The sequence below is a fragment of the Bos taurus genome, chromosome 1 (genome assembly GCF_002263795.3).
Source record: "Bos taurus isolate L1 Dominette 01449 registration number 42190680 breed Hereford chromosome 1, ARS-UCD2.0, whole genome shotgun sequence".
Taxonomy (NCBI): Eukaryota; Metazoa; Chordata; class Mammalia; order Artiodactyla; family Bovidae; genus Bos; species Bos taurus.
The window spans coordinates 134217845-134245766 of NC_037328.1; the positions used below are offsets into that span (position 1 = coordinate 134217845).

At 46.3% G+C, this 27922-nt stretch overlaps 1 protein-coding gene across 1 annotated transcript in view; it reads right to left on the minus strand.

Annotated features, from left to right (window-relative positions):
• The window catches only part of EPHB1 (EPH receptor B1), a 466102-nt gene that overhangs the window by 130824 nt on the left and 307356 nt on the right, over positions 1-27922 (minus strand). The window contains exon 4 of the mRNA NM_001192829.2: positions 25775-25930. Coding sequence (NP_001179758.2) covers positions 25775-25930 — 156 coding nt within the window. The remainder of the gene's footprint in view (positions 1-25774; positions 25931-27922) is intronic.

Sequence of the window (27922 nt, forward strand, 5' to 3'; positions counted from 1 at the left end):
GGTAGGAGATTCACACAGCCACTATTTCTTACCCCATAATACAAGAAGAGCATAGCGGTTTGTCCCAGACACTCTGCTAGCTACCAGAGCTGGTCTTAAGCTGATACGGCACTCCAAACATTGGTGGTCAGATCTTTTCATGGAAAACAAGAGATCTGAACAGACCGTCTCTCCTACAAACCAGTCAGGCTCACTGGGACTCAAGGAGGGCAGCCTCTTTCCTCCGGACAGCTCCATCCATGGCTGCTGTTCACACACCTGCAAAGGCTGAGATGCCTTGTTGCAAAACTCTAGAAAGCTTGGTCCCTAGTAGGAGAGCAGAATGCTGCTAAATTCATGGCTGCAGTCCTGAGCATTTTGAGATCCAGTTGGAGAATCTCCTGCCCAAGAACAGAATGGACCATAGCCTCTGGTTCCCAGGATGGGTTCTGCTTACCCTCAGTATCCATCTGATGGAAACAGACTCTGCCTGGAAGCCCCTTTTCTGAATGGCAGGCCTGTGGGAGCCACTGCTCTGGATAGTAATGCATTCAGAATTCACGCACGTGACTGTCGCCAGCTGAACGGAGACATGTGTAAAGAGGTTCATGCTGGAGACAAGAATCAAATGCCAACACATAGAATGAAGGAATAACAACAAGGTCGGGGGGCACCAGGGAAGGATTCTGTGTTGAATCAGTCAACAGCAAGCAGAGAGAGCAGAAAGCAAATATTAAATCGGATTCTATTAAAACATGAAAGAAAATCAGTACTGTACTATATAAAGCCCATTAGACCTGAGCTAAAGCATAGTTTTCATGCATGCTTGTGACAGGGCAGGATTCATGAAGCATTTTTACTGAGGTCTTGCAAATAGCATTCAAGAATTCCCCACCCATCTGACCAGGGATAAACATCCATCTCTTTTGAAATCAGTGCACAGCTAGCATTGGGCAGGCATTGGGGATCGCCCTAGGTGGACTTCTATTGGTCATGGCCAGGCTTGTCTCACACCACATTCATCATTAACGCCCATATTGGCCAGTGCCTGTCTTAGACATGTCTGTTTGCTCGGACGGATGAGACTCAGACCACAAGCTCCCTGTGGTGAATGCCATCGCTGTCTGACTCATTGTCACAGCAGATAGCCTAGCCTCAGCCACAGGCCACTGTTTCTCATAGTCAGAAAAATTACATTTACCAAGCACTTATTCCATGCCAGGTGTGGGGTAAATCCTTTAATCATATTATCTTGCTGCATCCTGTGGCATCCTCTGGTTATCACTCAAAAAGCAGCCTTGGGCGGAGGGGCAGAGACAGTACTGTTAGGGAGAGTGACCATTCACCCCTCCCATCCTTTGGAGATGGCCCCCCACACACACCCTGATTCCAGTTACCTCCTCTTGTCCTTGAACTTCAACTTCATCCTCTCCCCTGACTCTACTTTCTCTACCTAAATTTGCATAAGTCATAGCCACTTAAAACCCAAACATGGTCACCTGGCATATCTTTCTCTATGTTGAATGTCCCCTCTTCACTCTCCAGCCAAGCTTCCCCAAAGTGGAGTCACACATCATACAGGCTCTCCTCTCTCCGTGTTCAACCACCTGCAGTCTGGTTTCTCCCCCACTCCTCTTTCATGCCTGCCCCCCCTTTTTTTTGGACAGGTGTAGGGTGGTGTGGGGGGTTCCCTACTTGACAAATCCAGAGAATTTGGTCCTTACTTCCTAACATACTTTGTGGTCACTGGCCAGAACATGGGGACCCAACACACAGTTCGTCAGCGGCATCTCCTTTCCTCAGATCTTTTCCTTCCTCTGTATCTCTATCACCTCACAAAAATGGGTTCCACCAATTTTCCTTCCCTAAAGCAAAGCCTCTAATCAATCCTTCAATCGCTTTCCATATCTCCCATCTATTCTCATCCACCAGGGTGTGCCTTTCAAAATGTACATGGGATCATATCATTCTCTGCTCAAATACCAGTTATTTAAAAGTTTACCCTCCTTTCCATGTCCTTCAAGTCCCCATATGGACTTGCTGCTCTTGATTTCATCTCTGGGTCATACTGTGACCAACAGGAAGTTCCTGCCACGTCCTGTGCACACTGAACTCACTTCACATCCCTAAGCCTCTGCACTGCATTCTCTCCTTTGTCCGGAATTCTTCTCCTTCTATCTACTCGAGGAACTCTTGCTCACCCTTCCAGATCCAGCACATTTCACTAGGAGACTTCCCTGATGCTCACAGTCACACACCTCCCCTCTGGGCTTCTATAAGCTCATTTCTGGCTGTGTAACTCAGAATCGTATGGAGGTGAGAGTTGGACCATGAAGAAGGCTGAATGCCGAAGAATTGATGCTTTTGAACTGTGGTGCTGGAGAAGACTCTTGAGAGTCCCTTGGACAGCAAGGAAATCAAACCAGTGAATCCTAATGGAAATCAAACCTGAATACTCACTGGAAGAACTGATGCTGAAACTGAAGCTCCAATACTTTGGCCACCTGATGTGAACAGCCAGTTCACCCTAAAAGACCCTGATTCTGGGAAAGATTGAAGGCAAAAGGAGAAGAGGGAGGCAGAGGATGAGATGGTTGGATGGCATCACCAATTCAATGGACGTGAACTTGGACAAATTCCAGGAGATGGTGAGGTACAGGGAAGCCTGGCATGCTGCAGTCCATGGGGATGCAAAGAGTCACACACGACTTAACAACTGAACAACAACACAGAATCCACCATCACACTGCGATGGGCTCTTCCTAGGCATCCTCACCACACTATGGCCTCCTGGTGAGCAGGGCCTGGTAGCTGGTTTGTCTCCATGATTCCCATGTCCAGCACTCGGCCTGGGGGAGGCCCCATTCTACCAGTTTTCGACCTCTGCTCAGTGTTCAAGGCTGTAGGTCACATGTGTGCACCCCTCTCCAGCATGAGACAGATGCCCTGCGGTGGGGCTGAGGGAACATGCAGGAGCAGTGAGGACCCTGTTGTGCCCCTGAGTGGTAGAGTGAAGTGAAAGTCGCTTAGTAGTGTCTGACCCATTGCGACCCCATGGACTATACAGTCCTTGAATTCTCTAGGCCAGAATACTGGAGTGGGTAGGCTTTCCCTTCTCCAGGAGATCTTCCTGACTCAGGAGTTGAATCCAGGTCTTCTGCATTGCAGGCAGATTCCTTACAGACTGAGCCACCAGAGAAGCCCAAGTGGTAGAGGTTTTGGTGAAACGCAAGTGGCAGAAGAGAAACTGAACCATCCCTGATCCATCTGTGTCCCTGGAAGCTGAGAAGACCCACCCTGGTCGATACTTTTTCCATGTCTGTTCATTTGCTTCCCGTTCAAGAAGAAAAGCAGTGGGTTTCTGCGAATGATGAATTTTTCATGTTTATTTAAAATAGCCTCCATATGAAGCAAGCACGTCTCATCCATGGCTGCGCTCCAGGGCACATGCATCTGTGGGCCATGAACGGGGGTCTCTGGGAGCCATGGTTATTGAGTCCAGGGCTACACAAATCTGAATCCTTTCCTTCCAAGATCAGGAGCAGACTCTAATGGCCCTCCCTGGAGAGCAGACTCAGACAGCCAGGAGAACCTGAACACTATCTTGTGGTCTCAGAAGCCAGCATGGTGCCTGGGTTCACAGCATACCCTTATGGAGGTGGCCCAGATCTGGGCCACCAACAACTACTAGAACCCCATTCATTATTTATTTGTTTACTCACTCACTCTTTAAATAAATACTCCTGCCTATTGTGGGCACTTGGGAGATAGGATAAAGCAAAGCAGATGAGCTTCTGCTCCCATGGAGTTTACACTGGTGGGGGTGGGGGAGTGACAGAAAAGAATAGAGAAATAAAGAGATAAACGACACAGAGATAAAGGAGATGAAGGAAATAAAGCTGCCCCTAGGCTCAGATTGCCTCCCTGCAATGCTTCATACCTGACCCTTTTCCTATGAGGAACCCTTCCAGGACAAGCAAGCCAAGCCCAGTGTCTGGGCAGCTAAAACAATGATGGTTCCCAAGTCCTGCATTGTGCTGATGACAAGGACGCATTTCTGCAAGTATGTAGCTTGGATCCTCCTGTGTCTGGACAAAGAGTCTGACCACAGCAGAGCTGGCCTCCAGATAAATCTTCCTAAAGGAAATGTCAGGGCCACTTCCTACTCATCTAGGCTGTAGCCCCTTGTTTGGGGTCCTCCCCTGTAGAGAGAATTTGTCTAGCACCAGGTCCCCAGCAACATCCTTAGGAAGGAGGCCAACTGAGACCAGCAAAAAAAAAAAAAACTTTAAAAGGGGGAGTGGAGAGGGAACCAGAGAGAGAAGAAAATTTGCTTTATCCGTCCTCAGAAGCCCTCAGGAAGTGCGCTGGCAGGGCTCAGAGCCAGGGTCTCCTTGTCTAAGCTCTCTGCTCTCTCGTCCGCGTCCTCGTTTTTCTTAATTACATACAGACAGGCTTTTTGAAGCCTCTCTGATCTGTTGCCACGGTTACTACTGATGAAAGCTTCCTGCTAAAAGGGCTAGGAAAACTCAGTCCTTTTAAAGGATGGGAAAACTGCTGAGCTGTGATTCTCTGGGTGGGAGGAACACAGTGGATTCTGGACTGTGGGGATGGGTCTCCAGGGTCTTCCAGAATGGGCCTGAGAGCTTAGCTCTGCCCACATGAAGCACGGATGGCACTGGGAATTCAGAAAGTTAGGCAGAATTTATCCTTCTAGAGCCATAAGCTACCCCAAGTGTTGTCACACTGAGATGGAATCTCCTGCTTCTTAACGTGTTTTGGGCCAGATGAATTTTTTTTAAAGATTTGAGAGACAGAGTGGGTGGGAAAGAGTAGGTGAGTTTATTTGTATAAAGCTGGAAATAAGAGCACTCTTGAGTAATCAGAGATGAAATATGCTTAAGATAAGTAAGCCTCAAAAGCCAGTTTTATCAGGAATCTTAAAAAAGCCAACATCTAGTTTCAGAATTTAGATGTGAATTTCTGGCTGGTCCAAAGTACAGAACAGGCAATGTCCAGCTCACTGTGCATTGCTGTTGCCAGGGTTTGTGTCCTCATTTCCCTCACCATGGAGAGCAGGTGAAGATGACAATCACAGGAAGGTGATGTACTCCTGGGAGCCCCCTTGTGCAGGCTGGAATTGGACTCCTCTGCCTAAGGCCAGAGATGAGGTCCTCCCTTGCTTGTGAATGACCCCTTGAAGAATCTGATGAAAGCAACAAAGCTTTTCCTGATAAAAATGAACATGTATTTGAACATATATGCATGTTTTCAGAGACTCTGAGGGATCTCTGAAACCAACCAACAAACCTCTTAAATGTTTTCAGCAACAAAATTAAAAAAATATATATTCTCTTGTTGGCAAAGCTTAGGAACGTGAACTTCTAAGCATTAATTATCTCATCTGAAAAATGGTAGTTTTGAAGATTTAATGAGATAATAAGTCCAAGGGTTTAGCTGTGTGGCTGGTACACAGAAAAACTCAGTTAATGTCAGCTCCTATTAGTATTAGTATTGTCATTATTGGATGACCTGGAATCCTGACCCTCTCATCAAACTAAGGCTACTCTAGTTCAGTCACTTATTCCTTGAGCAGAGATCCTGATGCCCAGACCTGTGCAGGCAGCCATAAAGATATAGAGGTTATAGCCCATAATGTTGGGGAATCCATATGTTTATTACTGAGACAAGATCCCTTACCTATGGAGTACTGGGAATTGTGGACACATTTAGCTAAGGATCAGAGCAAGTGATCCAGACACAAAGAGTTACAGACAGATGCTTGAGGAATGGTAAGATCAATGCATGACAAATTTTTTGAGATGGTGTCTGGGCATCTTGCCCACAAGATTGGAGCTGTACTTGGGTAGAGGCATCTTGAAACCTATTTGCTCTAATCTATGCCCTCTGGACCACCTAACCCTTATAAGCACCCCCTAGGCAGAGGCCTAGTCTTGGGCATGGGGCTACGTCTCCAGCACGGTTCTACACTTTTTGTCTTTGGGGCTTAAAATCTCTGTGTGCACTTATACATCTGCTTCCTGGCCTCCCAAAAGGCAGTCTGACTTTGGCACAGTATCTGGTCTTGCTTGTTCTCCTTCTTCCTGTGGACAGGGAAATCCCTCTTTTATACTTCTAGAGTAAACTGTGTCCTCTACTCAATATTATTTTAGGAGAAAGGATTGAAATAGGGTCTATGAATGAGCCAGAAAGGACATGGGATACTCAAAGCTCTGAGATGCAGAGGTAGTGTTCTCATGGCTAAGAAGAGTCAAGATTGTGGTTTGGAAAACTAACTGCATATTTTAATGTGAGTTGAGGGTTAAGAAGGGATAGAAAGGGAGATCAGAAAATAACATCATAGACAGGGGTGGCAAAAAAAAAAGTGTGTTGTGAGGGGCCAGGAAGACATGTGAGGAGCAGGACCAGATGGGTTATCAAAAATGATAGTACTCTCAGGACATCTCTACTCATGGCCCACTGTGACATACCTACTTTATGAAATTGTGTCTGAGTGATTAGAAGGCTTCCTAGAGAAGAATAAAGGTCTTTGAGATTTTATGGAGAAACAGGAGTCAAGGAGAAGAAGCAGACATGGAATTGGGGGCTGTGGAGATCTTAAGAGGTCTTCTATCAAAGCAAAATATGCAGGAAACTAAGTTAGGCCGTTGGTTATGCCTTTGTCCTCAGTACAGAAGATAGGGCTGAAAGCAGAATGGGCTGGAGTGTGACATAAGCCAAAAAAGGGGAGTTTGCAACTGTCAGAAAGCTAGTAGAGTTACCAAGTAAACATGAGGTCAGCTTCATGTTCAATTGTGGTTTCTTCTTTGGGTAACTTGTTATTTGAAAACAATGTCAAAACAAAAAGCCCTCTGTATTCTCTCTGGCTGCCATGTGTAGCTTTGACACTCTTCAGCCTAAGTTCAGCTCTCAGTCTTTCTCTCTGCACTTTTCTTTTCCTCCTAAGGCACCAATTCCTCTTCTATCATTCCTTCACTAGGTGTAGATTTCCTGGGGAAGACTGGACAAGAATGACCACTATGCTAGAGGAAAGTGTTGTGATGCAGGGGACCATGCTGGTTCAGCACCTTGGAGAGGGGCATGAGTAGATTTGCTCTCACTCCTTTCACTGGGATTCCCTGGATGGCAGTAGGCAGTTTCTAAAGATCTCTCTCAGGTGCCAATAACACCATAATAATAGGAATCTGTGATAGCAGGGGTTAGAAGGTCTTGTCTTTGGAGGTGGGGTGGGTATATGACTATTTGAGGCCATATCAGGGGACCAAGAGGAAGCTATCAAGAATCTGAAGAAAAGCAGTGGCATCAAGTGGACAGACTGCTGAGGCACACTCCATTCAATAAAGAAACCAAGAGGGGCTTAGGATCTTTGGAAAAAGCAGACCAAGTGTTGGCTATAACTCACGAGTGACAAAGACTAGACAATTGGAACACTGTTTTGCTCAAGGTGAAGATAGTAATATCTCAAGTCCTAAAGTGGCTTTTCCTAAAAGGGAGTCAGTCGTGCTGGGGGCTTGAGGCACAGAACTGGAAAGCTGAGTCCGGTTTGTCTCTTTGCAAGCTCAGGTACACTGGTTACTCCCCTAAGAATGTAGGCTGTCTCTCCTGAGGCAAGGAGGAGAGGACATTGAAACCTGGAGCTATCGTGTTGCTTTACTTTTCCTAATTGCCCCAGGGGCAATTTTATATTGCTTTGAATGAATTTAAACTAGACCCCAGGGACATGCCTTCCTGTGAACAGACACCTGTGCCATCTGCATGGACATCTGAAGGACAAGGCTTTGATTTGGTTACATGTGTTTGTTTCATACCACTGAGTGACTGATTAATTTCGGTAGTTCGTCTAGAAGATTTCTACAAGGATCATCTGAAAGATCAGAGAGATGGCCGTGGTTTCCATTTTAATAGAGTTCTGCATGGAGTTGTGAATTTCATTTCAACAACAAACCCTACATGCAAAGTACTATCATAGGCATTTTGGTACATAAGTTAATGAAGCCTCATTTTCCCAACATCCCATGAGATAGGAAATATTATCCCCATTTTACGTATAAAGAAACTGTAGCTCAGAGACATTAAATAATTTGCCTAAATTATGTGGTGGGTGAGTGCTGGAATCAAGACTTGAGTACAAACCTGGATGTTCCCATAGCTCCTCCTTAACGACTCCTCCCCTCAGGGTGGAGGCACCTAAGAGTGCAAAGTGCAGGTGTGATGCAAATACAGCCAGGTGCTGGGGGCAGGGGCCAGTCTCTCATGAAGGCAGGAAGCTCTTGTTTCTGAACCATTTTAGTAGCTTCCCTGTAGAAACAGAGCAACCGCAGTTCCAGGGCTGGGCTGAGCATGTCTGCATGTGTTGCTCATTAGGGTCTTGGAAGCACTGGGCCTGTACTCAGGCAATTCCCCTAATCATAACAGTTAGTAATAAGAAGAAACGACTAGTCAAAACAAGGAGGGACCCTGCTGAGAGGGATTTCAGGAGCATTAAAAAACCCAGTGTTACACATTTCTCCAAACACCAATGTTTGCAGAAAGTATTTCTTGTTTCACTTGCCTCAATGGAGCTAATTGTGTGGGAGAGAGGGGGTGGATTCACTTTCTGGGAAAAGAGCCCCTTCTCCCTGACCTAAATTGAAGCCTGAGCATCTAGGTTTCTCCAGGGCTGCAGAAGCCCTTGGAGGATGGCTGAGGCCCCTGCCTTCGTAAGGAAGTGCATCCCAGCAGGAAGGGCTTATGACCATCTGTGTCACTGCCTGTGGGGGCAGGAGGCTGAATCTTCTATTTGTGGCCCCAAGTGAGGCCAGAGAGAGGGAAGTTTGGATAGAATGTCCCCTGCAGATTTCCTGGGGACACTTCAATCAAGGAGAGACAAAAGTCATGTCATCTTAAAGACCTGGTCTTCAAGACCTCCTCTCTGGCCCTGAAATGAGGCCTCAGGGCTTTCTGAAATGGTGAAAGATGTGCTGGAAAATTGGGCTGAGTGCCAGCTTTGTGACTTTAGGCAGGTTACTTGCATACTCTGAGTCTAATCTTTCACTCCTGCCAGAAATCCCTGTCCATCCATCCACCTTCCAGCAGAGAAACAATTACATGTACACACCTGTGCAGTGAATAGAAGACACTGTCTGGGACATTTGACGTGAAGGCCCTCTGAAGACATCTTCCTGCTTACGACTTCTGAGGCCCTAGACAGACTTCCTTTATGGGATTTACCAGGTTTAAAACTAAACATGCAAAAAACTAAGATCATGGCATCTAGTCCCATCACTTCATGGCAAATTGAGGGGGAAGAATGGAAACAGTGACAAACTTCATTTTCTTGGATTCCAAAATCAGTGCATGGTGACTGCAGCCACAAAAGTAAAAGATGCTTGCTCCTTGGAAGAAGAGCTATGACAAGTTTAGATAACGTATAAAAAGCAGAGATATCACTCTGCCGACAAAGGTCCATATAGTCAAGGCTATGGTTATTCCAGTAGTGAAAGTTATTCCAGATGTGAGTGTTGAACCATTAAGAAGGCTGAGCACTGAAGAACTGATGCTTTCAAATTGTGCTGGAGAACACTCTTGAGAGTCCTTTGGATAGCAAGGAGATCAAATCAGTCAATCCTAAAGGAAATCAACCCTAAATATTCACTGGAAGGACTGATGCTGAAGCTGAAGCTCCAATACTTTGGCCACCTGATGCATAGAGCTGGCTCACTGGAAAAGACCCTGATGCTGGGAAAGATTGAGGGCAAGAGGAGAACGGGACACGACAGACAATGAGATGGTTGGATGTCATCACTGGCTCAATGGACATGAGTTTGAGCAAACTCCAGGAGATAGTGAAGGACAGGGAAGCCTGGCATGCTGCAGTTACTGCAGTGGCATGATTTAGTGACTGAACCACAAAGCTTGTCTACAGGGCTCCTACCCAGGTTAGGGAAGGCTGGACCCCCCTAGACCCTGCTCATGGCATCTCTGAATCAAGTATCCCCATATGGTCCCCCAGATCTTCCTCCTGAAAGATCCATACACTAGGCCAGATCCTGCCAGGCACACTCCAAGGTGTTTGCTGTCACCAGAGGCGACAGTCTAAGCCAGAGTTTTCTTGAAGTCAAAAGACTTTAGGACATACACCAGTCTTTGGCACAACAGAAAGATAGACCCTACTTTGGCAAAGCCTCCCACAGAGCAACATGTTTTGGAACATCATTTCTAATTGGTACCAACTCAGACCCTGAACCACCCCAGTTTAGCATGTCCTGACTCAGCCCAGAGCTTGGTAATTCCCCCCATGCTGGTGCAAGTGTGGAGGCTGAGATCAGGAAAGAAATCTAGAGCAAGGAAATGGATGCTATGGGTCTTGAGATATGGTTGGTAGCCACTGGGCCAAGGCCTGTCAAGGATGAGGGTCACATACATGATGGAAGCCTTACAGGTAAAGCACCTCAGCTCCCTCAAACTCTCTGTAGCACACAGCCTACTGTGAGCTCTCAAATACTAGATACTAAGGGAGAAGGAGTTGGACACGACTGAACGACTTCCCTTTCACTTGTCACTTTCATGCATTGGAGAAGGAAATGGCAACCCACTCCAGTGTTCTTGCCTGGAGAATCCCAGGGACGGGGGAGCCTGATGGGCTGCCATCTATGGGGTCGCACAGAGTCGGATACGACTGAAGCAACTTAGCAGCAGCAGAAGCAGCAGCAGCAAAGGGAGAAGGGCATGGATTTTCCAAGGTAGTTTTTAAAATACTATATCCATCTGGGCCAGACTGGACAAGCCCCTACTGCATGTGCGGAGCTGGAGAGGGAGGCAGTAGCTGGGATGAGGTCTCAAGGCTACTGCATGATTAGCAGTCATCTCTCCTCACCATCCCCAGAGAGAGGGTGGTACCCACGAAGGAGTCTTGCATCTCCACAATTCTTCACAAATAACTAAAATCCCTTTCACTGTGTGACAGAATTTTTCCAGTTGTCATAATTCTCCATCATTTTTAGACACTGTATAACAGGAAGGCATCAAAACAATAGCTGGGAAGAGACTATGGGTTACATAGTAAATGGGTTATTCATTTAGTTTTCTCTAGGAAAACACAGAAGATAAAGAAGAGTTTTCAAAACAAATTTCAGATTTGCTATTATTCCCCTGGGGCTTCCCAGATGGCACGGTGGTAAAGAATCCACCTGCCAATGCAGGAGACACAGGAGACGCATGTTCAACCCCTGGATCAGGAAGATCCCCTGTGTGAGGAAATGGCAACCCACTCCAGTACTCTTCCCTGGAGAACCCCATGGGCAGAGGAGCTTGATGGGCTGCAGCCCATGGGGTCACGAAGAATCTGACATGACTGAGTGAGCATACACACAGAAGAATCTCCCAGCACCGCCCTATGTGGTTCTAAAAGAGACTCGTGTTGCCTCTTTCTGGGTGTACAAAAAGGCCCAGGATCCTAAGACAACAATTCAAGGTCAAGGGAACAAAAAGAAAAGTTGAAAAAGGCAGGTATACCTCCCAGAAAGGTATGGGTCATCCAAAATCAAGTCCTGATTCTGACATGTCTCATTTTTGGCATGGGAAGGAATCCTGGAGGTTAGAGTGTATCCCTAGTGGTGAATGCCCTCTACTGTCCCTACCTGGTTGGCCAACTTCTGTTTGATTCCTCCGGTGATGGGAAGCTCACTATTCCCACCACCAGGAAGTCCTTTGCTAACAGTAATCATAACCTCTTTGAAAAATATAATGAAAAAAACTACCTATTCACAATAGCCACAAATCCCATAAAATTCATACGATTAAATCTCACAAGGCTTGTGTAATGCTTGTATGAAGACAACTATAAAACTCTACTTAAGTATATAAAAGAAGACTTGAACACACGCTCCTGGATGAAGAGATGCAGATCATAAAGATGACAGTCATTTCCAAAGTAACCCATTTATTCAATGCTTTCCCAGTCCCAATGTAATAGGATTGATTAATGAGTTGTGCCAAGCTGATTTCAAAGGTCATCTTGCAGATAAAAATTTTTAAGAGTTGGCAAGACATTTTGATAATGAATAATATGTACAGACTTCTTTTACCAGTTGTTGAAATATATGACAAAGCTACTACCTTTAGAACAGCTTAGAACTGGTGCCAGAAAAGACTAAACAATCAATGCTAAGAAATAAAGATGAGTACAGACAGGCACTTAGTCTGTAACCAAAGAGGCATTTCACTAACATTTTGGATGGAGCTGATGGGATGCTATTTTTAATAAGAGAAATAAGAATACCGATATCATGTCTTACACAAAGCAAGTTTTAGATGAAGGAAGGAGCTAAAAATAAACACCATGTAAAGAACTAAAATCAAATGAGAGTGTTTTTATATCTTAAAGTGGGGAAGACATACACAAAACCCAGGAAAAAAGTCAAGACTCAAATCCCCCAAACCAGAAATTTAAAAAAAGGTCAAGTTTAAGCTCAAAAATTAAAAATCTCAAAAATGCCAAAAAGGTATTCATAAATAGAGTTAAAAATAAGTAGAGGGCTGCACAATCCCAAGTGGCACAAGAGGTAAAGAACCCACCTGCAGTGAAGGAAATGCAGGAGATGTGGGTTCAATCCTGGGGTCAGGAAGATCTAATGGAGGAGGAAATGGCAACCCACTCCAGTTGCTTAGAAAGTCCCATGGACAGAGGGTCCTGGAAGTCTATGGTCCATAGAGTCACAAAGCGCTGGACATGACTGAGCACATACACATAAGAGGGCTGGGGGCAAGATGTCACATTTAATTAACAGGCATCTAGAAGTCAATTTTTAAAAACAGAAAAAGGGCAAAAACAGTCAATTTCCAGGAGACAAAATAAATTGGTCAATAAATGTATGAAAAAGACATAGTAATTTATACTAAGGAAAATATGGTCAAAATTTTTAGGAGGTCAGTCAAACTGGCAAAAGCCAGAGTCTGGATAACACCCAGCTGAGCCCATGGGTGGAGAAGGAAGATGTACCCCACTGGTGCGGGTGTCACTTGATCAAGCCTAGTCTTCTGGGATAGCACTTTGATTGGCTTTCGGAGTACATGTGCCCAGCAACCCAGCAATTCTATTTCTAGGTTAATTTCCTCCACAAATATAGGCTTGTGTGCCCTTAAGGTATGTCTGAGCATTTTCATTTTTATCTATATTAGTGAAATGCTGGGTTGACCACCTATGGGGGACTATATAACACAGCAGAGGTGGCTGTGCCTCCACCCTCTCCCCTCTCCCCCACTGTCCCCTCTTCCATCATCTTCCGCTTCCCTGACCTGCCAATTCTCCTCTCTTCCCCAGTCTTGCTGAAGGTCATTTCCAAGCCATTTCCATAGAGCTCACAAAATGACCCTTGACCAATGACACGCAATCCTTCACTGTCTCAAGTGGGTAGCAGCATTAGTTTGATGTCAGGCCATCTCAGAGGCAATGGAACTCCTTCCTAAGGATTGAAGTCTAGCACTGAGGCCAAGGAGCCCTACCTGGTCAGGTCTGGGCAGAAATCGGGCCCTGCCACTCACGAACAAATGTATGATCTAGGGCACTGGCCATGCTGGACCTCAGTTCTCTCATCTATACATTAGGAATAACAGTAGTACCACTTTATATTCTGTGAGGGTAACTGAGAAAATCCACATCAGGGGCTTAATCAGCACCAGCTATCATGTTAGACTTACTGTTACTTGCTTATGCTCTTGATCCAGTTGGCTGTGGCCATGGGTACCAGGTACATGGTACTTGGGGTCCACTCAGACAGGGCCTTAGCCGTAGGCCATGGTGCTGCACAGTCTTCACCATGCTTGGGATGCAGGCATGGGTGTGGCTGACCTCAACAGAGCTGCCTGCAGCCCTTTCACTGGCATGACCACAAAGCCTACCCTTTGCTCACAGGAAGAGTGACTTTTCACCTCATGTGCAAGTTCCTCTGTGCTGGCCAGCAAATAGCACCCTTTTGGGGGGAATAGAGTGGCTTTCTAACTTTCCTCACTGAGCACTGGCAGGGCTTCCCACTGCCCCCCTCCCCCAACCACCCACCTTCTAGGCATGTCTGATGCAGCAGAGCCAGCCTGTACCAAGCTGCATCTCAATCTAACTACACAGGTGTCATGCTGGCTTCTTTCCACTCAACAACGTTGAGCATCCTTTACTGCTACTTGCAAAGTGAGCAGAGCTTAATGATAACCCAGAGGATCTGCTCAAAAACCACCTTGGACATCTTCTTGCAAGTCTAAGCCCATAGCCATGAGGAGCTAGGAGGAAGCAACATACCATGACCACCATTGTCCCAACCTTCTCTCTACAGAATGGAAAGGGAGGACAGAGGGACCTTTGTGTCCAAGTGGCATTTGGCCCCCTACCCATCAACCCCTGAGACCAGTCACTCTTCTTAATGTGGTCTCAGAGTCATAGCACCTTGGTTATGCTGGGGAGAGGTGGTCGCACAGTTGACTTAAGACTGGAGCCTGCTCTCTCTGTGCAAAGTCATCCATGACCATTTACCCACGGGGGAGTCCAGACTTTAAGCCCACAGCCAACCCCCTATCATAAGAGTTCTCAACGCTCTGGCTCCAAATGTGTACTTTACAGCCAATTGCATGAAAATTTTCTCAGAAGACCAACACAGAGTTTTAAAATAAATCACTACAAATGCTAGTGTCCTGGTCCTATGCCACACATAATTCCAAGAGCATGGACAAGCCCACACTGAAAACGAGACTCATTTCTTTTTACTTCACCCAATTTCCCATACAATTCAGAAACGTTCCTGGCAGGAATACCTCTTTATACAATTCCAGTCAGTGTACTTCACTAATTACACAGGTAGCTTTGCTCACTTGGACAGTGTTCAGAATATACCCTCACACTAATTGAGACTGGCTTCCTTCTAGGATAGTCAAAGACACCTGGAGCCCCTGGTCTTTGTCACACCCAAGCAAAGCCATCAGTGACATCTGTGGGTCTCTAACTGCTTTGGGGTTTTCACATGTATTCACCAGCCAGGGGATGTAGAAGATCACTGTCATGATGTGAGAAAGGGTCGGCTAGTGCCAGGTTTCTGATATGGCAGCTAGAAGGGCAGAGAATGACCTTCTCTGGAGCCAGGAACCCCACCCAGTGTAATGGGGTTGAGGGTGGGTTCTGAGTCCAGCCCCCAGGGAAGCCTAATGATCAGTAACAGAGGTGCAGCAGGCTCATATGGGTACCAGAACTGACTGGCAGTGGTGAAACTGAAAGCTGATTGAAAGAGGCAACTGGCTGAAGGTCCAGGACTGAGTCCCAGACCTAACCCCCTAGGGGACTTGGGCTTGGCCTCTGGTGTCAGAATTGGATTGGGATCTGATTCTGGGTTACAAGGATGGAAGAAGGGGGCGGGGGGGGGTGGTGGTGCTAGGGGAACCAGGACCCTAGTCACAGCTGGGGATCACCTGTGAGGAGCTGGGGACCAAGGTGGTCTGCACCAGCAATACCTGGATTTGTGATCACATCATGATGGGGTCGAGATGGGGATGATGGTATAAGATTCCAGCCAACCTAGGATGACTCTCCAGAAGCAACTGCTCTAAAATGCCCATTCCCCACCCCCACCCCCACCCCCGCCCCATATTTTCTGTTCTGATTTTGGAATGTGCAATTCAGATATGACTCAAACCTTATTCATAACAACCAAAACAAAGACAAGTTTTTGAGACCTTACCATACGTCTGATGCTGAGTTAGGTATATACATCATCACAACTCGGAACAATGATAAACAATATCCTCATTTTATGGAAAAGAAATGGAGTTTCAGAGAGGTTAAGTAACCACAGCAACAGAGGGGTAGAGTCGAGAGTGAAGTCTGGTCTGCCTGATCCCAACAGCAGGGCTCTTACCACTTGGCTATGTTGGGTACCTACCATGTAAGCCCACAGAGGAAATTTAAAAAATCAGATCAGTATGTCAACAGCTTCCAGTCCAGTGGACAGAGAAATCCCTACACCTGAACAGATCTGAATAGAATATTCAGAGCATGCACCCTCTTTCCTGGGGATGAAGTAAGATGCTGGCAGAAGAGAGATGATGTACAGACACGTGCCTCTGACTGTCTCCTCTTTTGAGGAGGAGAATTAGAGCAGGGAAGATTTAAGAACCCTAAGCCATAGCTGCCATCCAATTCCAGCATCCATCCCAGACCAGCCCTGCCTGGGACCAAAGCCTGCAAATTAGACATCAAAGCCATTGCCTGAAGGCCAGCAAGGAGCATTCAGGACCACAGTGACTCCTACGGCCATGCATTAGACAACTTTGTTCTGATTTTCAAAATAGAGAAGAGAGTAGATTAAATGAATAAATTTTACCTCAATCCCCTCCTACTTCTGAAACTTCATAGTTAAATCAATGCTTTGTGAGCCTCAAGGAAACAGTGACAAAAACCAGCATGGGCCTCTAAGTATAAGTCAGGCCAAATGACATCGTTTCTTTGTCTAAAAGTTTATGAGCCTTTAGAGAAAAAGAATATAGACAATGTATCTAGATTTCGAGGACAGTAACTGAAAAAAGTACACAGATACTTGTGTACCAAAGGAAGAAGTGTTAGCTAAATGATAATTCCAGTGCTTGGATTCAAGCTGCTTTGAAAATAGCACAAAAGTAGAGTGCACAACTCCAATAATAGTAGTAAAACAAAATAGCTTACTTTCATTGACTGCATCCTGTATGCCAAACACTGTTCCAAATAGTGTTCTAAATATTACTCCATTTATACCCTTGACAACACAGTGAGGCAGATGCTAACACTACACTCAGTTTATGAATGAGAAAATGGAGACAGAGAGCTGTATCACTTGCCTCACATCACACAGCTGGAAAGTGTCAGAGCAGTGCTTGAGCTCAGCCCTAGAGCACAGACCGCAAAGCCCACACTCTCAACCAGTTACGCTAATACTTGTCAGTTGAAATCAGTTTTCAAAGTGGTGTACACTTAAAAGAGCACGGTGCCCAAACCCATGAGGCCAAGAGGTCTGAAGTTACAAGGATAAGTGCAGGAAAGAAAAGACCCAGATGGGCAGTATCTCCCGAAGAGACAAAAACTTTGAATGTTTAGAAGTAAAGAAGTCTGATTGGAGCCCATGGTGTGAGAGGCTGCACCAAAGTGAACAATCAACGGGATCCCAGTCTCAGAAGAGCCACCAAATTTCTTTGGACCCTGCTCGGGGGTGAGGGTCGTATGTTTCATTCTTGCTGCCATATTTTAAGAGTTGGATTGATAAATGTGAGAGATTCAGAATAGGCAGCCGACACTGAGGCTCAGGAAATCATGCACATTCGGGAGCAGATGATGTTTAGCCTACAGTAGGTGATTGAGGAAGGATGAGAAAGTTGTTCATAAGCAATGGAACCAAAGGTTCCACCCACAGGACACTGCTCCTCAGTGATGGACCAGTGGTGAGGAGGGAAGGAAGGCAGAGCCTGACCCAAGGTGCAGAAGCTCTCTCTTACAGTGATAGGTGATGGCTGCCTAGCAATGGAGTACAGCCACCCTGCAGAAAAAAAAAAAAAAAAAATCAGCTGTTTGTCATCACAAATATTCAGAAAGCTAAAAATGAAATGACCACTTCTCAGGGTTGTTGGAGAGACGAGGCTGACACTGGGGAGGAGTTTGAGAGGCAGGACCTAGAAGGCCACTCCAGGTGTTAATAATCTGTGACTCCAAATGCCCATAAGATGAAATGTTCTTAAGATGAAAAGCTGAAACAGAAATGTCAGCGCTTATGCCCAGCTATTAGCTTAAACCTTAGCGCTACATGATGCCTCCTAAGGGTTATATTCACTTGGGTCCAACAACTGTGAAAAGAAATTGTAGACTATAGAAGTGTGAAAGCCCAAGTACACAGGCAACGCTGACCCTTCTTGAAACAGCAGTGACAGCTATAAATAGCTTTCAGCTCCCCGTCACATGACCTCAATTCTCCATCCAGGTGTATATACTATCCGAATCCAGGTGCTCAGAGAGACAGCTTGCCCCATGACACTTGTTCCTCCATGACCCTTGTTGGAATTTCACCTCAAGGAAAACACACATTACCTCCACTTCAAAAGCACAAATGATGTTTTTATGCGCAAGTGTGGATCACATACCAGGGTAAAGTCAAGTACCTCCTTTACCTATAAAAATGGGTACATGGTGGAACTTTTCCTAAAGCCCTGATCAGTAATGAATGAGTAAAACTAACCTTGAGTAAAGTAGCCCTCTTTCAATAGGTTGCAACTCCTAGATGAAGAGGAAGGTGGCTTTGAAAAGGTTGGCTTTGGGGAAGTATTTAAAATTATCCCCAATGTGTAGGCATGTGAGCAAGCAGTCCCCAGTTTATAACACCGGATTCCTGTGCCCTGTGGAGTGTGTCGCCCTGGGGGAAGCTTCCTGCTCTATTGGACTAAAGGGCTCCTCCCTGAAATGATGGCCCTTGGAGGCTACCTCTGGACCTTCTCGCTAGGTGGTGAGAAGGACCATCTGAGGGGTGAGACCCATCACTCCATCACTCTGCTCACCTGATCCTCCATCTGAGCTCAGGGGACCGGGCCCCACCAGTCACCAGTCACTTTCCTTCTGCTTCAGTTTCCCCCTCCACCCTCCCTGAGCCTGCTCCAGCCAGGCAGTGCTCACTCATCTCTACTCTCTCTCCTCCATCACTGCTCCCACCACCCAAGACAGAGAATGTCATGGAAACTGCGCCAGAGCAGGTGGGAGTGGTTCTGAGAACTAGTGACATACTCCCCTGAAACACTCAACACTGACACACACTCACATCACACCCCCTCCTCTTCTCTTCTTCTGCGGGTATGTATTCATACCCTCCCAACCCCCCGTCTCTCCAGTCTGCTACACAAGACATTGATGGGGAGGAGCAGGCGCTTTGATTCCACTCGGCAGGAATTCACTCAATGGCCTTTTTCCCCAGGAGTCATAAAGCAGAGGACAGAGAAACATGACTAATTCTAAAGCAATGTTCTCAAACTTTAGTGAGCTTCAGAATCACCTGGAGGGCTTGTTAAAACTCAGATCTCTGCCTCTTCTTCTCCCCACTCCCCCTCCCCAGAGTACTTCATTCAGGAGGTCTAGAGAGGGGCTGAGAATTTGTATTTCTAACAAGTTCCCTGGTGACACTGAGGCTGCTTGTCCAAACACTGCATCTAAAAACCACTGCTATAAAGGAAACCATTACTGGCCATCTTGTCAAGCATAAGCCAGCAGGACCCAGGATTGGTGGAAGAAGGTTATGATCTGATGTCCTTACAGACTTTTCACAGTGGCATGAAGACTATCAGACCTGTCTGCAGAGGAGTTCCCTCTTTCTCTGTCATCTCAAGGCCCCTTCCATCCCCTGAGTCCTGCTCCCCTCTTCTTTATCCTGCCTGGAAAGACCAAGTTTGGGCGATGCCACATTCCTGGGCAGTCCATCCAAGGACTATGTTCCCTCTATCATAGGGACCACTCTGCTGCCCTGGGACAGTTGGGATGAAAGAGGTTAACAGCTGCCAACAAAGGATGAAACATGAGCTTAATAGAGAGAAATGGGAGTAGGCAGAGATGAGAGAAGGAAGAGTGGATTCTTTTTTTTGCTGTGGGAGGCAGATTCAAGAGCAAGAGGAACAGCAAATCTCCATCACCACATGGCCATCTCCAACATCCTCCTCAGAGCTACCAAAGGGTAGTTCTCAGTGTGTGTGAGGTCGTGGTACTGGAGGCAGACAGTCATGAGCTTTCATCCTGGGGGCTTCCAAGACATCCTGTCATTAATTCCCACAACCTCCTAATCTGAGTTCCATCATGCCCAATTCAGCCAATAAGAAGCCCCAGTTCACAGAAGATGTCACATGTCCTAGGCCACACACCTTAGGATCCACACCCAACGTGCCTGCCTTGCTGCTCAGCCTCTCTGAGTCAGGAGGAAAGTCAGAGGTGGTCACTGGGGGACCACAGGGACTGGCCGCCAATGTGTCTCCCATGAGAGGGGACAGCGGTATAGGACAATAATTTCTGGAGCCCTTTCTAACACTCCACCTTTTTGATCGAAACGGCAGAGGGAACCGAGTGCATTTGAAGAAGAAATAAAGAAACAAGACAAGTACTAGCTTGTCTCTGTGATCCATCAAAGTTTTTCCTATGTGGGTGATGGAGAAAAAGGGTTTTTGTGGTCAGAAATGTAACAAGGCAATTATTTTTACACCAATCCTTTCACATAGTTTTTCACAGACAGCAATTTTATAAGACATAATTATCTATTTTCACCTGCTTCATAAATTCCTCCTTTCCATTTCTTCCCCCATAAATAGAAATTACTTAAAACTGAAGACATGCATTTCGGTACTCACAGTGCTGCACAATTCCTCATGCATTCCTGGCTCCCAACTCTCTCCTGCTGGCCCACCCATCACACTCCCAGGGCCATGGGACCCTCCTGTGAAAGAAGTGAGTCTGGCCCTGAGGAGTCATGGAGTCCCTGCTCCCTGAGAACTGAGAGCCCAGCTCCTTGGCCACGGCTCCCACCCCGTTTCTCAGCGTCTCTCAGCTCTGGAGGCCAGCTGCACCTGGAGTCCTCAGACACTCTGTCTGCAGCCCCCTCCTCCCACGGCCTGTCTGCTCCCAGTGGCCATCGCCTTCTCATTTGTTTTCATCAAGAGCTCCAGGCCAAGGTGAATGGTGACTGTGATCTGAGCTGTACGATAGATTCTGCTGTGACACTCGGGGCTGGCATCAAACCTGTTCTCCCCCTGAGGACATCACTTATTTTTAGATCTCCAATCACACTGGAAGCTTGCATATCTGCTGCAATCTTCACACTTTCCAGGGATGTAACCAAAGCAAGTTCTAACACTGATTGAGAGTTTACTATGAACCAGGCACTGAGCCAAAGACTCCATAATATGATTTTGTTTAATCCGCATAACAACCCAGAGAAGCATGCATTATTATGAGGTCATGAGAAGAAAACAACAGAATGTAAGAAAGGTAAGAAATTAGCTCAATTCACAGAAACAGTAAGAAACAGAGACAAGATTCAAACTTCTGTCTGTGAAGTGCCAAGCCCACCTTCCCAATGCTACATGCAAATCGATGATTCAATCAGCATTCCCAGGACCTATTCAAGGAGATTGGGGGCAGTTTGGGGTGCCAAGACTCCCCAGGGGGCCTCAGGAGGAGGAAGCAGGAGGAGAAAGGTGAGAAACTTCCTCAGCTGAAGTCAGTAACCTTGATGTTCAGAATCTCAGCTCCCCAGCCTAGAGCCTTTGCAACCCTTCCTGGCTGGTGGGGCTGGACATTCCCTTTGATCTCTCCTCCTGCCCACTTCTCTAAGTAGCCTACTGATAATTCCTCCTCGTTAAAGGTGGTCCCCACTGAGCACCCCATATAGCCTAGCTTCTTTCAAGGGGTTCTGTTAGCAGGGGTTGGGGTGGGGGTGATGTCACCTGTGATCTGTGACCTGCCTGTAGCCATCCCTCAGCTCTCACCTGATCCCATCCATGGCTTAGGTTGTCCTGTCTCTGAGAGCAGCCCTGACATGCTGCAGCGTTGCACCCTAAACTCCTACATCAGTCTTCTCAGTCCTCCCTTCCTTCCCTCCAAACCCTGCTGAGAACAAGTCTTCTTCCTGAAAATGAGCACATAGGGCCATGACAGGACAAGGGGGCAGTTGGCCAGATATGATGCAGCAGATCCAGAATGCCAGGACTGGCAGAGACTCAAGGAGGATGGAGAAGAAGGAAGAAGGGAGCTGGGTGTCCAAGATCAGCAGCAGCAACATCATCACAGACTCATTCACACAGCTCCCTATGCCCCTCTTCTCTGACTTCACTAAGAGCCCACCCCAGCCCTCTGACACAGCCTTGGGGTGCATCCAAGTCCCTGCTGAATCCATGAACTTTGTCAAGCGTAGGGCTGGACGCTGTGCTTGGGCTTAGGGCTCCCAGGGCATCTCATAGGTCAAGGAGATCCTAGGTTCTCCCCGGAGAATAAAAAGAAAATAAAGAAATGCCCACATAGGGCTATGAAAGTTGTCATGCATTTTAAATGTTTAGATTAATTTAGAATAAATTAACACTTTGAACACTATAAAAAATACAATGAATATATATGTGGTGCTTGTTTCATGAGACTAGCAAGAGTCACAAAAACATCATTTTTTTTAGCAAACTCCAGATATTTTTAGCCTTGTAAAAGAGTACATTTTAAATCATAAACTTTTTTTGTAAAATGTCCAGTATTGTCAGTGAATGACTACTGATACAACCTCATTAAAAGACAGTGGCAACAGGCATGCCTGAGGCCTAGGCTCTTGGAGGCTCCCACACTGTGTCCCTTTCCCCCATCACATCCCGGACCTGAACACTGTAGGCACCCACCGTCCTATATATTTTAGAAGGACAGAGCTCCCCTTTGCCCGGGTCCTCCCAGCACCTCATCGGGCCATCACCATCCTTTGTTTGCCTGGACAGAGGTATGCACTTGCGAAATGAACAAGCACCTGGGCCCTGCCCACCAATCCCCCCCACCAACCCTCTATCAGCTGGCCAGGCCCATGCTGGCTGCCTTGCTCCACCTGCAGAACCAGCTGAGACCCAAGGCCATGGGGCAGGGCTGTGCCTGGCCTCCACAGCTCCAGATATGCTCCTTGTATCTGAAAAATTATTTACACTGGTGATGTGCGATGCCTTTTTAAGAGAACAGATGGCACCTCCAATTAGAATGCTTTAAAAGGAAACCCTAATGAGAGTATAAAAGCCAACAAATTGACTTTTTCATACAGTACTTCCCTGGCACACAATAAATCAAATATATAATGAGGCTCAATAAAATAATAGGTTTATTTACACTTGTTTTGCCTAGCATTGTGCTGCCAGCCAGCCCGGCCTCTGGGTCCTCTTACCCACTGCTGGCCCCTGCCAACCAGAGCCTGGAGCTGGACAATGTGTCCTTGAGCTGCTCTTGGCCAGATCTCTACAGGCAACTGGGACTCTGATTTGGCAATTTCTGGCCAGACCCTAGAGTTCTGCTTCTGGAGGTTGAAAGAGCTCAGGGCTGTGTACAGGGTGTGGTGACATTCCTCCACACCCTGACATCCTGACAAGTCCTGCATTCACCTCCCCACTCTGGGTAACATGTGGAGATTGTGGTGGGACATAGGGGCTAGAAAGGTGTGCCTAACTTAGAGCTAGCTGCCAGTGCAAGAGAGAAAAGCTTGGGAGGTCTGAGTTTAATGAGCTGGACTCAGGACATGGGTGAGCAGTGGGCAGTGAAGGTCTACAGTGTGCAGAGTGAAGGCTCTGGGAAGCTCCTGTTTATACCAGGAATCAGCCCTGTTGGCTCAAGCACATCAGGTCAGGTGACAGGAGATAAAAGGGAGATGTCATGTGAGAGGTAAAAGGAGAGGTGCTACAAGGCAATGAGCTCCACATCTGTCACTGCCCTACCTTCTCTCTAGGCGGCCTTCTTCAGGCCCTGGATGGATTTATAGGGTGTGTATGCTGGAGTTGGAAGCTGGGGTCCCAGACTTTTATTTTCACAAGTTTATCTGCAGAGGGAGGCTGGCCAGTAAGACAGGGTCTGTGAGAGCGGAGGGGAATGTTTTCAGGATGCAGGCTGTGAGAACCTGGATTTTGGCAATCATGGAGACTGGTCCTTAGTCTGGATATCCAGGAAGCAGAGACTGAGCCTAAGTGGCTTCTAAAGACGTGCGTGAAACAATGCTTGTCAGGTTCACAGGGACACACAGAAGAACCTCAGAAATCAGTACAGAGGTACCACAAAAGGAAGACTGGGACTCCAGTCAGCAGAAATGGAATCATTTCTGTTCATATCAACCCAGAGAGATCTGGGGAAAAATCAATTTACAAAAGGATGAGCTTTTTCTCAGTTCCAATCTATAAGCATTGATTGACCTCAGAAGTTTGATCTAGAAGACACTTTCATTCTTCTGCTTTATCCAGCAAAGGTTATATATACTGCAAGGCCAGAATTAAGAAATTCTACCTGGAGTTCAGTCATTTTTTTCTGCCCATCAGAACTGCAAATATGTATGAAATGTTTCCTCCGTGGCTTTCTATACTGGGGTGGGCAGAGGGAGTTTGGTCAGAGGAGGTGAAGGAAAGGTCCTCACTCGGAGCAATCTGGGCAACATTACCCAATACAGAAGAAATTTCTAGCATAATTAGAGGTTAACCTGGAGCACTGACTTCTGAATGCAACAAGAATACTGAAAGGGAAAAGTATCCCTATTTTAGGGCTGCCACACTTAGGAGAGGAAGAGCAAGTTCTTGAAAGTGCTGTGCAGGGATAAAGGTGCTTCTGATCTCTGCATGATGCTGAATTATGAGGGAGAACATGGTGGAGAAATTCTCCTCTCCTCCAGCCCTCCCCCCAAGGCAGCAGCGTTGCCCCTCTTCCATTTTGGCAGGATGACTGCCCTTCCCTCTACAGCAGAGAGTTGGAGAGTGCTGGGGCTGATGCATAGGCCCCAGCCCCTAGAATTTCTGCCTCAGGGATTCACGCTAGACTCTGGTCCTGTCGTTTGGCAGAGGCATGGATGTACCATATAGGTACCTGGCACACAAGGGCCTTCACTGGGTAACCAAAAAGACAAGTGAAGGATGACTGGACACTCTGCTGTACAGTAGAAACTCACACAACATTGTAAAGCAACCATGCATGCATGTGCTTGCTTGCTAAGTCAAGTCCAACTCTGTGTAGCCCACCAGGCTCCTCTAACCATGGGATTTCCCAGGCAAGAATACTGGAGTGAATCGCCATTTCCTTCTCCAGGGGATCTTTCCAACCCAGGGATCAAACCCGCATCTCCTGCACTGTCATGTGGGTTCTTTACCACTGAGTCAAAGCTCCAGTATAAAGTTTAAAAAAGGGAAATACTGAGAGGCAAAGGAAGGCTTTTTGAGCCTGGCTGGGTGGGGAACAGTTTAGAGGCCTTATGAGAAAAAAGCTGAAACAGGGGGAAATCAGCAGCTGGCTGACAAAGTGGGAAGCAATGGTTGGGATCAATGGCTACTTCCAAATAGAAATTTTTGTTTAAAAGTGTTCAATTCTGTTTTCTACTTCTCCATTGAATGTTCAGTAGAATCTACATCCATTGCCACAATAAGTTATCAGTGGTTATCTCTGGATATAGATAATATGGTTGCATTTGTTTTCATATCTACTCATTTCTGCTCAAATTCTCTCCAGTCAACATGCATTAACTTTATAATCAGAAACTATAAAAAATGTTGTTTTATAAAAATCTACATTAGAAAAAAAGAAAAATTTTACTAGACAATTAGTAAAATCATGAGAGTTCTGAGGGGAGCCTGGTCACAGAGATACAGGAAGCCTAGTGAAAAGAGAGGATAGTCTCAGCTGTGAAGACCAAGTGATCTTCTTGGAGGAGGTGACTGGAAAAGTTACCAGGAATTGTTCCAGCATCTTGGTGCACCTTGATTTTGCACTCAAAGAACTCTCCATTTGACATTTTTAACCATCTGGTGGACAGAAATTGTCTTGCTTGAGTAGGAGGAAGGCCCTCTCATCTGGGAGGAGAGGACCAAGAAAGAACCTATCTTAACTAATACTGATAGAGGGACCCTGTTTGCCCAGCAAGGAGCTGTTCATTTCAGCACCACAGCCAGCATTTCTGCTTTGTACCTTGCAATTGGAGAATGGTGTCTTAAGTCTTCCCTGCCCCAGGCCCACCACTTGCACTATCAGACAATCAAACTCCCCAGCCCAGAGCCCCTACTATACACTTACTAGTGCATGCCACTTCTGGGGGGTCAAAATCCGCTCGGTAGTAGCCGGTCCTGCAGGTGCAGATGGGAGATGCCTCTGAAGGGGATCGGCTGTTGGAAGGGCAGTGAGAGCAGACCTCAGCTTCCTGGCTGGCCTTGAACATCCCTGCAGGGCAAGCTGGAAAATAAAGATGCTGTCTTAGAATTAATGGAAGAGGGGCCACAGAGGCCTTTCCCCGGAACTGGAAAATGAACCATTCTGTCCCCTTAAAAAGGACAGTGAGATACCCCATTGCTCAAAGTGAGCATTTCAGATAGAGGAAACCCCTACTTAAAACTTCCGAGTCTTCAAACATCCTTAGTGAAATATATTTTCCCAATATCAATGGCCTCTCTCACTTGAACAATATGAATAATGATTCTTCCCTTTCAGGTGTGTCGAGAGATTTAATTGAGAAAATGAATCTAATGTATAGCTCAGTGTCTGAGGCATAAGTGCTTTATAAATGGTTATTCCCTCCCTCTTCCACCTGGTTAACAGTTGGGGCCTTACCCTGATCCACTCAGTGAAGGATTTTCACCGGTACTCAGATGGAACGATGCCCTGGTTGACAATGGGCTGGACCTATGGTTCTTAAATGTCACATTGCAACACACATGAGGGACACTGTGAGCTGTGTTAACACTTATTATGAATGATGGTAAAGGGCTGAAATTCATGACTGATTCTTTAAGAAGAAATTAAAGTGATTTCAAGGTTACTGGCTTAACAACATCATTCTCCCTTAATTGCATTTTGAAATGCTTGGAGGTGGGGGTGGGGCAAAGAAGGATGGCTTTACAGGCAGTGCACCAGGGAATGTGTCATGCACTTGGTATCATCTATCATGTACATGTCAGTGGGGAAGTTTGGGAATGCCTCGTACAACCCAATGCCCACTAGAGCTGTCCACAGATATAAGGCACTTATTCTTTTTTCTCCATAGGTCAGCCTGTGAAGAGCCATGCCCCTAAAAGTCTGGCTCTAGGCCATTCCTCAAGCTTTTACCATGCCTCATCTCCAGAGACCTTTGACTCCAGACATCTGGTTCCTGCCTTGCTGATTCCTCAGAAAATTGGCCCTGCCTGTCTTCCTCCCTCAGGCCCTTTCTCACTATCCCAGCTCCTGACTCTTCTGGTCCCCAAGAAACCTGCTCTGGCTTATCCTTCCTTTGAGACCAGGCAAAACTAATTTCATAGTCAACTGGCTTTCTTACATACTTCACCAATTCATTCAACAGACATTTAATATGATCCTGCTAAGAACTTGACCCAGGGAATTTTGAGAACAGAACCTGCCCTCAAGGAGTTCTTGATCCAATGCAGTCATACAACCACAATACTGTGTGATCATTTCCAGGGACTTCCCAGGTGGCACTAACGCTAAAGAACTTGCTTGCCAATGCGGGAGACATAAAAGATGTGTGTTCAATCCCTGGGTCAGGAAGATCCCCTGAAGAAGGAAATGGCAACCCACTTCAGTATTCTTGTCTGGAGAATCCCATGGATGGAGGAGCCTGGCAGGCTACAGTCCATAGCCTTGCAGAGTCAGACACAACTGAAGCGACTTAGCGTGCACACATGTGAACACTGCCACAGTAGAAGTGCCACTACTAAGGTTTCTGCTTATACAAAGCTCATCTTCCCAAATAGACTGTCCTCCTGGAAAGTGCAGAGTATTTTTTAACAGTAGCAGTAGCCACCATCTGTTAACATTCTTGTTAAGTGCTTACATGCATTCCTCTACGGGATAGCTATTATTAGCTCCATTTTGTTAATAAGGAAATTGGAACACTGAAAGGTTAAAAAAAGTTGCCTAGAATCACACAGTGGGAGAAGTAATAGCGATGATATACATATAAACTATTCGGAAAATATCCATATCTCTTCTACCAAGACAAGAAAGAACTGTTTCCTTTGCTGGGTAAGTTTTCTCACCCTCTCATTTGAAGTGAGCTAAAGGGTTTTGGTCACTCTGGAAGTGCCTGGGGCAGGAGCTCATCTTGAATGGGAGGACATTTTTGTCATGGAATGTTCTGGAATGGCATAACTCAAGCATGTTCCAAGGAGTCCATGTCCTTTGGGTTGTTAACACCAGCTACTCACAAAAGGGGTCTGCGGTTAGACATTT